General features: G+C 44.6%; 1 protein-coding gene across 1 annotated transcript; it reads left to right on the top strand.

The window, feature by feature from the left end:
- The first annotated feature begins 3,884 nt into the window (after positions 1-3,884).
- On the top strand, positions 3,885-10,643 carry rcn3 (reticulocalbin 3, EF-hand calcium binding domain). The gene is made up of 8 exons (XM_079746925.1): positions 3,885-3,954; positions 4,430-4,653; positions 6,696-6,889; positions 7,630-7,802; positions 8,201-8,261; positions 8,630-8,721; positions 9,203-9,310; positions 10,511-10,643. The coding sequence occupies exons 2-8, from the start codon at positions 4,439-4,441 to the stop codon at positions 10,616-10,618; spliced, it is 951 nt and encodes a 316-aa protein (XP_079603051.1). The 5' UTR covers positions 3,885-3,954; positions 4,430-4,438; the 3' UTR covers positions 10,619-10,643.
- The last annotated feature ends 921 nt before the right edge of the window (positions 10,644-11,564 follow it).

Genomic DNA, 11,564 nt, shown 5'->3' with positions numbered 1-11,564 from the left:
ATCTAAAAATAAAAATTAACGAAAGGGCAGCCATTTAATCGGCGAGTCTGCATGCGAGCAGGGTCATGCGTGCGTCTGGTGTGTGTGTGTGTGTGTGTGTGTGCACGTGCCCTCTCTATGTGTGTGTGCACGTGCCCTCTCGTGTGTGTGTGCGTGTGTTTGTGGGAGCTTGCTCTCCCATGCAGCAGCGTGCAGTGTGCATGCTCCTTGGATATGACGGCCGCTTCAGGGCAGCTTTTTTCAGACTCTTGTTACTTCCTCTCTGTCACCCTCTGTCTCCCGCTCTCTATCTCTCACTCTCTCTTGCCCTCGCCAGTGGGTGCAGAGGGTGTGTGTGTGTGTGTGTGTGTGTGTGTGTGTGCACTTGCGTGTCTGTGCGCGGGTTGGGGGGTTGGGAGTTCACCATGGCAACCACGCCGGAACAAATTAGCATCATATCTTTAAAACAAAAACAATGCACATGTGTGGCCGATGGGAGTGTGTTTGTGTGTGCGTTTGGGTTGTTGTGTGCATTTGGGTTGTTGTGTGGTTGGAGGGGGTGACTATGGCGTGGTCTACTACACACGCATGCATACATTTGAAAATCACGCTGTCACTACTACCTTCAGTGGCCACCGACTCTGCATATGCACACACACACACACACACGCACGCACACACAACACACACACACACACAAACAACCACCCCCTTGTTAAGAGAGTGGGGAGGGGCTGGGTTCCAGCTCCGATACATTAACGCTGAAATATTCATTTCTTATGAATTACAGCCTAGCCCAGCGCATCTCTCTCTCCTTCCCTCTCTCTCTCTCTCTCCCTCTCTCTCTCCCTCTCTCAACTCTCAATCTTTCCCCTTATTCCTTCTTGTTCTTCCCTTTCCTCCCATTCTTTGTCTGTCCCTCTTTCTCTCTCTCTCTCTCTCTCTCTCTCCCTCTCTCCCCCCTCCCTCCCTCTCTGCCGTTGTATGCCCGCAGGCTACACTGTGGCGCGGGCGGGCCCCCCCCCCCCTCCCGTCCTCACTCGCTGCCCATGTCACCTTCGATCGCTCCACGGAAGCAGACACAGCACCGCAGGGCCAGGCAAGAGCAGAGAGGGGGGGGGGGAGAGAGAGAAAAAGAGCACAGAGGTTGAAAATGGGAGAGAGCACGAGAGGGAGAGAGGGGGAGGAGGGGGGAGGGTCGGGATGGATGAAGATGTGGAGAAAAGGTTGAGACACATAGGGCTAAAAGAGAAAAAAGTGTTGAGCTGCTTAGTACAATAAAGGGGATTCGGGACTTGTTTGTCTTGTCTGGAGGCTTATGTATTTGTGACGCGTAGTGTTTACTGAGCTACTGCAGATCAATGTAGTTATTAGTGAGAAGGACTGATTGCTAGGCACAAATAATATTACTAGAAAATCCTCCATTGTAACTTTGTTTCCAAACATGGAGAGAAAAGTCTGTTAACTCAGTGTAAGACACAAGACACATATTGGCTTGTAGGTATAGTTGCTTGTGCCAAAAACCTCGAAATGTCTGTGGCCTTTGTGGGTCAGTGCTGCTGTGTCCTGTATGGGAGAGCTCGGGGCGTGCTGTAGCGAGCTCTCTGGATGTCAACAATATACCACATTGGGGTGTAGTAGATACACAAACCTGATAGGTGCAAAAGTGCATGTGTGAATACCATTGCTGCTGTCTGTCAATTCCTAAATGCCTTGGAAAGCTGAGAAAGATTGAGTACCAAGATGATTTTATTGCTTTTATATTGCAAACTGATAACAAGCCATTAGGGACAATTCATCAAAAGCACAACAAGCTAAATCGAAAAATGAATTCCTCTTCTAGAGTGTTTAAGGTGTGCAATGATCCATCTGTTTAAGTATGAAATAAACACCACGTTCTACCCATCATTGTTTTGTTTCTTTTGATTTACGACAAAATGAGAAGTGATTATTTTCCTGAGACAATAGGACATGTGCCTTGAGTTGGTAGAGATCCAAGCCTTTGTAGGACATCAGAATGTTTTGGGGGCGTTTCTCTGCCATATTGAGAGGACCTCAGAGAGCTGTCATACTGTACAATCCTTAATCAACCAAACTAAACCCTAACCTCTGCGAATTGAAAATGTTGCTTTGCAACGTTTCACATGAGAAACACTGTCAAACACAACAGTGTTTCCCCATAATGACAAATGTCAACAAATTTCATGATTAATTACTGAATAATGACCAAAAAATGAAACATAAACATAAATAACAAACATTTCAATTCTTCTACCCTTCCAAAATAGAGGCTGTCATTGGGTTCGAGGATGTGATGTACTATGAGCAGCTTCTGTCAGTGTGGAGGAGGGCGCTACAGCAGACAGGACAGCAGGCCACACTGATCCATACGCAGAACTCAGGCGAACACTGATGTGTATACTACTGCTAACCTGAACATATACCTATTATTTTGTGGTTCAGTGTTCAACTGAACTGGGCACTAGGTCAAACCCAGATATTAATATTGTATACATATAATAGTTAATATATTATTTCTAGAGGTCCATGTCTTTAAGGACTTTTAGGAAATTATGCAGAGGACGTGTAGTAAACCTACAACAACAATTCAATGGTGTCGGAAAGGAAGTGATACTAAAAGACAAATCACAGATTAAAACTCAGAACTATACAGATTACGTCTCAGAACTAAAGGCTACAGTATACACATATAGCCTGGTTACTCTTTGTGTATTGATTAGCTAGGAACAACTATTTGTAGGCCTACTACAAACTTTGTTCATCTACATTTAGCCTACCAAAATTCAAACAGACTTTCATCCTTTTAACAACACGGACAAGGGCTTTTTCTAACCTCAAAACGAGAGCAACGGGGAGGCAAAACAACAAAGTCAAACAACCAGCAGGGGGTACATTATGCCTGCATGGTGAATTAAGGGATTAGCCGGACCTATACAATAATTACATGGCAATTCATAAATGTGGCAATTCATAAATTAAGCCCTATTATTTAAGGCCTGAAGCCAATTATGCTAGTGCTTTATCCTGGTGCTGATTAATTGACACAAGTCGACTTTGTGCCCTACAGTTATCAGGGGCCTCCCCGCTGGTCAACCGCAGGCGATACACATGCGATATACAAAGAGAGAAAGGGAGAAAGATGCGTATCTTATTGCTAAGCCTATACTAATTATTACAATTACGACAGTTACAGCGGTGTTCGTGTATTGGTGTGGTTGTATCAGCGTCATCCCGATTTTCTTTTCTAGTTCCTTCTAAAAAATAAAAAAAGGAAACGATAAAGCATCCTCTCCTGCCCCCAGGCGCCGTGTCCTGATAATATGGGCGTTGTGGTGTTGGGGGGGAAAGCGTCAACATAATGTTACAGGGCGTGTTATTCAGTCATGCGAATAATGATTTCGTCCCAAAGTGGCAAACACTAATAAAGTTTGATTCTACAATATAATATTCGGATATAATTGAAAAATAGCCTTTACGAGAAACTCTTTTATATATATATATATATATATATATATATATATATATATATATATATATATATATATATATATATATATATATATATATATATCTTCGAGATAGTATACGCATGGCGTACAGTTTATTCGTATGGACACGAAGCTCCACGGTGTCATACGGGCTACAGAACCAAATGATGATGAAAACTTGCAAGTCGTAACCTTAAACAGCATATTTCCAAGCGCGCTCCGGCCATGGATGCTTCTGCAGCGCGCGTCCCCGTGTCAACGTGGCGCCTTACAGCCAATCGGAACGCATTTCAACACACTTACCAAACTTTGCAACTTTTCATTGGATACATTTCACGTTCAACCTTGTGTGTATGGTTGCCTAAAAAATCACGACACCGCCTCCCTTTATTGAATATTTTAAAGGGGCAAAGGCAACTGCCAGCGTGTACTCACCCTAAAACATACGAGGTGTTGCTCCAAACTGGTGAGTGTTTTTTCCCTGGAGTTGGTTAAACATCTTGTTAGATAGTTGTTCATGCTAGTTGTTGATTATCAAACGTTGATTTGCATTGAGGATTTTGCCTAACACTTCCCACCGTCTTGCAAGGCCTGTATCTTTTATTCAGACTATCCGATATAGTGCAAGAACGCTTGTGTTCGTGCCCGATGTGCAGATCATTGATCGCCCTTTGAGTCAGACAATTGCATTATGTTTGTCAGTCATTGCCTATTACATTAAACAGTCAATAAATGTTTTATCATGAAATGCATGTTTTATTATCGTTGTTAGCACTACAAATCTCAGTGTATGATAACTTATGACCTTATAGTTGAAGGAAATGTTAGCTTCATTATAAAATTTTCTCTTGACTCAGTACTATTTTCTCTCTCTCTCTCTCTCTCTCTCTCTCTCTCTCTCTCTCTCTCTCTTTCTCTCTCTCTAACCCTCCATCATTCAGACAGTGAAGATGTTGCTGCGGCTGCTTGTGTCATCCTTCCTCCTTGCGGGCACGTCCTTCGCCGTTCCCACGAAGGAGAAGCGCGTCCATCGCCATGGTGACCTCAGTGACCATCCCCACAAAGACGCCACCGACTTCCAGTACGACCACGAGGCCTTCCTGGGCAAGGAGGACGCCAAGACGTTTGACCAGCTCACCCCGGAGGAGAGCAAAGAAAGGCTGGCGTAAGTTCACAGTACACTAACCCCAACATCAGACTAACAGTAGACTAACCCCAACATCAGACCAACAGTAAACTAACCTCAACATCAGACCAACAGTAGACTAACCCCAACATCAGACCAACAGTAGACTGACCCCAACATCAGACCAACAGTAGACTAACCCCAACATCAGACCAACAGTAGACTGATCCCAACGTCAGACTAACAGTAGACTAACCCCAACATCAGACCAACAGTAAACTAACCCCAACATCAGACCAACAGTAGACTAACCCCAACATCAGACCAACAGTAGACTGACCCCAACATCAGACCAACAGTAGACTGACCCCAACATCAGACCAACAGTAGACTAACCCCAACATCAGACCAACAGTAGACTGACCCCAACATCAGACCAACAGTAGACTGACCCCAACATTAGACCAACAGTAGACTGACCCCAACATCAGACCAACAGCAGACTGACCCCAACATCAGACCAACAGCAGACTGACCCCAACATCAGACCAACAGCAGACTGACCCCAACATCAGACCAACATTAGACTAACCCCAACATCAGACCAACAGTAGACTGACCCCAACATCAGACCAACAGTAGACTGACCCCAACATCAGACCAACAGTAGACTGACCCCAACATCAGACCAACAGTAGACTGACCCCAACATCAGACCAACAGTAGACTGACCCCAACATCAGACCAACAGTACACTAACCCCAACATCAGACCAACAGTAGACTAACCCCAACATCAGACCAACAGTAGACTAACCCCAACATCAGACCAACAGTAGACTAACCCCAACATCAGACCAACAGTAGACTAACCCCAACATCAGACCAACAGTAGACTAACCCCAACATCAGACCAACAGTAGACTAACCCCAACATCAGACCAACAGTAGACTAACCCCAACATCAGACCAACAGTAGACTAACCCCAACATCAGACCAACAGTAGACTAACCCCAACAGCAGACTAACCCCAACATCAGACTAACAGTAGACTAACCCCAACATCAGACCAACAGTAGACTAACCCCAACATCAGACCAACAGTAGACTAACCCCAACATCAGACCAACAGTAGACTAACCCCAACATCAGACCAACAGTAGACTGACCCCAACATCAGACCAACAGTAGACTATCCCCAACATCAGACCAACAGTAGACTAACCCCAACATCAGACCAACAGTAGACTAACCCCAACATCAGACCAATAGTAGACTAACCCCAACATCAGACCAACAGTAGACTAACACAAACATCAGAAAAACATCAGACTATCACTAACAGTAGACCAACATTAGACTGAAACTAACAACATTAGAGTAACAATAATATTAGACTCACATTAGACTACATGAGGCTAACTAGTAATTAACATTAGACTTGCATTAAACTCATAATAACATCAGACCAACGTTGGACTAACATTAACATTATACTCACACTAGACATTAGACTACCATTAGAGTAACACTAACATTAGACAAACATTAAACCGACCTAATATTGGACCGACATCCAACATTTGTTTAACACTGGTGATGTTTGATTTCAAGAAGCTAAGTAAAACCTCATCCCAACACAAGCTGGCGGTATATGTAATCATGCTAACTCAACCCAGGTTCGTTCCACAGTAACACTACATAGAAATGGAGCGGACAGAACCGCAGCCAAAGGTTTTCTACAAAGCCAAAGCCAGAGTTCAGAGAAACTATGACCCTATTTAAAGAATTGGCTGGTAACCGCAAGGTTGCTAGTTCGATCCCCGGCTCCTCCTAGCTGAGTGCAGAGGTGTCCCTGAGCGAGACGCCTCACCCTGACTGCTCCTGGCGAGCTGGCTGTCAGGCTGAAACCGCCTTCAGGGTGTGAATGTGTGGATGAATGGGTGAATGTTAGGCAATATTGAAAATAGCTTTGAGTGGCCACTGGATACAAAAAAAGCGTTCCATAATGCAGTCAATTTTACCGTTTAAATCGCAAACCTAATTGTTCTCGACCCTTCTCTGCCTTATGCTCTCCACAGGAAGATCATAGACCGCATCGACATCAACAAGGACGGCTACGTCAACCACAGTGAGCTGCACTACTGGATCAAGCACCGCCAGAGGAGGTACATCGAGGAGAACGTGAACAAACACTGGAGGGAGTACGACGTGAACCAAGATGACAAGATCAGCTGGGAGGAGTACAAGAACACCACCTACGGCTACTACCAGGGTACAAGCAAGAGGCCGGGGCTGGGTCAAACAAAAGGGGAGCCCCGCTTTTATTGAAGGAAGGAGCTAGAGGCCTGGACTGAGAGAGAGAGAGAGAGAGAGAGAGAGAGAGAGAGAGAGAGAGAGAGAGAGAGAGAGAGAGAGAGAGAGAGAGAGAGAGAGAGAGAGAGAGAGAGAGAGAGAGAGAGAGAGAGAGAGAGAGAGAGAGAGAGAGAGAGAGAGAGAGAGAGAGAGAGAGAGAGAGAGAGAGAGAGATCACGAAAGAGGATGTGTCCTGTGTTGTTATAACTTGAGAAGACCAAAGCCCACCCTAGAGCAAACCGCTGCTAGCAGAGTTTCAGACGAGTGTTATTGACAGCTGGTTCATCTAAACAAACATCTGACCCACAAAGTACCACTTTACACCCCCCCGAGCAGCAACCAATAATCACTCACTCCATTGAGATCCGCTTAATACTCTCTTGCTAATGTAGCTAGGCACGTGCGTCTTGGGTTAAATTCCTATTAAAGTCCTTTTTTATTCCCTTATAATATCAACATCCTTCGCTAAATATTTCAAGTTGATTTAGTCGGGAAGTGAAAAGCCACTGAACTAAACAAAATCCTATCCTTGTTGCTGATCTATAATTCAATATAACCCAGTTTAGCTTCCATGAAGCATGCGGGAAGCCTGTCGTAACAGCGCCGATTGTACTCGCCTAATGCCTCCCCCCCCCCCCCCCCCCCGGGTCTCCGAACCAGGCGAGGAGTTCGACGACGTGGAGGAGAAGGACACCTACAAGGCCATGCTGACCCGGGACCAGCGGCGCTTCAAGGAGGCCGACCGCGACCACGACGGCATCGCCACCCGCGAGGAGTTCACCGCCTTCCTGCACCCTGAAGAGTACGACCACATGAGGGGCCTGGTGGTGCAGGTAGGGCTGGGCGGCTAATCTAATGTTGATCGCGATTTGGATTTTAGCGTCAAACGATCGGAAAACGAATACAATCGAGTTTAAACAATTCGATTTTTTCAGCGTTTGAATAGTCGTGATTTCAATATGACCAAATTAATTAGGATTTTTCCGTAATCTAGCAGCCCTAGGTGCAGGTGGGCTAGCGTTACCCCACCCTATCCCCTCTGGAGCCCTGTGTTCACGTGTTCCCTTAGGGGCGTTTATAGGGTGGAAACAGTGTGTAAAACTGTATCTGTGTTATGCAACTATGATATGTGGCCAGAATTGCGGCCAACATTTAACAAACATTTTTGAAACCAAACCTTATGATTTTCCCAAAGTGAGATCATCTCATAGTTTACTCTTTTGTCACCTAGGAAACGATGGATGACATTGACAAGAACGGCGATGGAAAGGTGGACATCAATGAGTACATTGGTAGGCGATCTATTCTCTCTATCGATCTAACTGTCTCTTTCTCTTTTCTATCAGACACGTGAAACAGAAATGTTCTCTGTGCTTTTTAAACAAACAAGTGACTTTTTCTATTCAGTTTCTGATCTTAGTTTTCTTCTGGAACAGTGGTTGATCTTAAGAATAAAATCAAACGTCCAGAACAGCACCATCTCTGGTGCAACATAGTATTGCAATTGCTCACCAACAACAACAACAACAACAACAACAACAACTTGTGTGGACTGCGTCTTGGAGCAGTCCATCCGTTTTGACGTTCATTTTGTGATGAGCGTAACGTGTATGAAAAGGGTTTTGAGCATGAAATGAGCCAGGATCTGTGCTGTTCTCAGGGGACATGTACGCACCGGAAAGCGGGGAGAAGGAGCCGGAGTGGGTCCTCACTGAGAGGAAACACTTTCACGAATTCAGAGACGAGAACAAGGTGAACACAACTTTTACATCCAAAGGGTCATTAGTAACACTGATCAATATTTTATTAGCATCGTATCATCCTACAAAATTGCTGCTGTTTGTATTATTGCACTTTTTTAATGCCAGCAGTTTTTCACTATTCATATATACTAGTCTATTCTAGTGTCTTATTGTATTATTTCGATTTATTGACAACTTGTGTGTCTGTGTTTGTGTGTATTTTACAGTTAAGGATTCCATAAATTCAGACATTTAATGGGAATTCAGTGACTTCTACTCGTTTGGTCTCTCATGCACAGATGACAAATTAATTTAAAACAATCCATTTCCAAGCAAAATTAGGAAAATGTGTCTGGTCTCACTCTCTCTCTCTGTCTGTCTCGGTCTAACTCTCTCTGCTTCTCCCTCTGTTTGTCTCTCTCTCTCTGTCTCAACTCTCTCTGTCATACGCTTGTCTGTGTCTGTCTGTGTGTCTGTCCGTCTCTGTCCAGAACGGCTACCTGGAGGCCAGTGAGGTGGCTCAGTGGGTGCTTCCCACCGAGGTGGATCATGCTGACAACGAGGCCAAACACTTAATCCATGAGACGGACACCAACAAGGTAGGTTTCCCTGCCCTCCTCTCCTCCCCAGGCCTGATGTACGGTGGGCAAGATCAGATAAGATCCACCTCATTAATCCCTAGAAGGGAAACTGGAAGCCTCCAAATGAATAAATTAAACTACAAATGGGCGATAAGCACGACAGAGAAAGGGGCAAAGGCAACTCAAAGCAGAATCAAGACTATACACGACCCTATTTGGAAAAACAGTTGAGATGGATTCCTGATGATCAGCTCCGTGGGCCTCATCTCATTTGACTTCAAAGTTGGACTTTGTTTAAAAACAAATAAGTTTATTATCAACGTCCAATCAAATTTGCCCAAATGCATTTATTTTTTAATTGGAGCAAAGAAGTAGTGTGTTTTCAACACAATTACAATGTTTCATATTTGGTAGGTTTAAAATGCATCAATAGTAAAATTCCACTGGAAGTGTTCCTCCATTATATAACAACTGCAACCCAGCCCAACTCCAAGCCATATTTGGGATCAATTCTAATCTCATCCCACCCTACAGTATTAAAATGTCCCGAATGACATCCCACAAACACAATCTAGCCTTATTCAAAACCCCAAAACCATGCCAGTTATTCTGGGATCATTCTTATGTCCGAGTCAAAAACCCAGAGTAACATCCAGTAGGCTCTCCCCGCAATAAAACGTGGGACGCATTGTCCACCTCATGTCTAGTGCGGATGGAAAAAGCAATGCAAGGGGATGGGCTAAAGTATTCTGTAGTGCACGGTCTATCTTACCCAAGACGCTGCACTCGTTCAGGTGACGGGCGAACACAATGCTTGGGTGTTCTCGTCCCGACGCGAGGACAACAGCAGAGGCCTGGTAGCGTTCTCTCGCTCGGGGCGGATGATGAGGGCCGGAGTGGGGGGAGCCCAACACTCACGGCTCACATCACACGCTCATGCAATCACTGTCACCAGCGTTACGCAGATAATCAGCATAATGGGAATAATTGGGTGTAATGAACTGTTAATTCTAACAAGCCTTCTCTCTCTCTCTCCTCCTCCCCCTCTTTTTCGTCTTACACCATCTCTCTTTTATCACTTCATTACCTTTTCATTTCATTTGTTTGTTCTTTTATTTTTTAACTTTGGCTTGCTGTCTCTCTGTGTCTCTTTATATCTATGTATATATACCCCCCCCAATCATGGGTTGATGGTGAATGCTCCATGCTCACGCGCAGGACGAGAAGATGAGCAAGGAGGAGATTCTGGTCAATTGGAACATGTTTGTGGGGAGCCAGGCGACTAACTACGGAGAGGACCTCACCAAGAGACACGACGAGCTCTGATGAGGTCACACGTCCAAGGGGGCGGGACTCACTTAGTGGGGAGGGGGGAGGGGGGAGAAGCAAGGGAGGTTTTGCTAAGAAGGACAAATATATGGGAGGAGGATTGAGATGGGGACCCTGTTTGTGTATGCATACGCATTTATCGTCCATATGCATTTATCTTTTTTTTTTTTACAGATTTTAAGGGGGTTGGGGTATTGTCCCCATATAAGTATGGGGGTGTGGGGGATTGTCATGTCATTGCGGGGTACATTCAATGCAATCAATTGGATTGGTCAATTTATTTATATACTTGCACATTGTTTCATCCACTTAATGAGTCGACACACAAAAAAGAACCAGCATGTACAGCTCCAAACACACAACACTCACCAGTTTGTATTTCCTCAAACTGGGGGGGATGTGATGTCAACTTCTGAATTGACGCCACCTCTGATCAATTGAAGTAACTGCAGATGTCCACTTCCACCAGAGTTGGTGCTGTTCTTGCAGCTGAGTTCTTAGTGTGTGTCGGTTACCCTTGAACAATCGTTTACAGCTATAATATTGCATCCACTTGTACATGACCTATGTACACATATGTACCTGCAGACACACACAGGCCCCGCTGTGCTTTTCACATGTGTTGTTTTTACACACCACAAGCTATCCTAAAGCCATGGCACACTCCTTTTCGATTGTACATGTTAAGCGTACATGTGCCTGTCTGAGCATTTGCAGTTTATCCGAGCCAACATGTTTAGAGAGAGAGAGAAAGACGAAAAGCCCTTCTTTCTCTCACTGCGAAGCTGAAATAAAGCCATGTTGCTTTTTCTAGAGGCCATTCTTTTTTTTTGTGTGACTTTAACTCGTGTTTAACGTCATGCTTGAGGATATTAAGAGAGTACATCATTGAAAGGGGCTGTAGGTAAGTAAGAGCAGAAGAAAGCAAGATTATGAAAATAAA

The sequence above is a fragment of the Pollachius pollachius genome, assembly GCF_949987615.1.
Source record: "Pollachius pollachius genome assembly, chromosome: 11".
NCBI classification, from domain to species: Eukaryota; Metazoa; Chordata; class Actinopteri; order Gadiformes; family Gadidae; genus Pollachius; species Pollachius pollachius.
The sequence above is the reverse complement of the archived record's forward strand: the minus strand, read 5'-3'. Positions and strand labels throughout refer to the sequence as shown.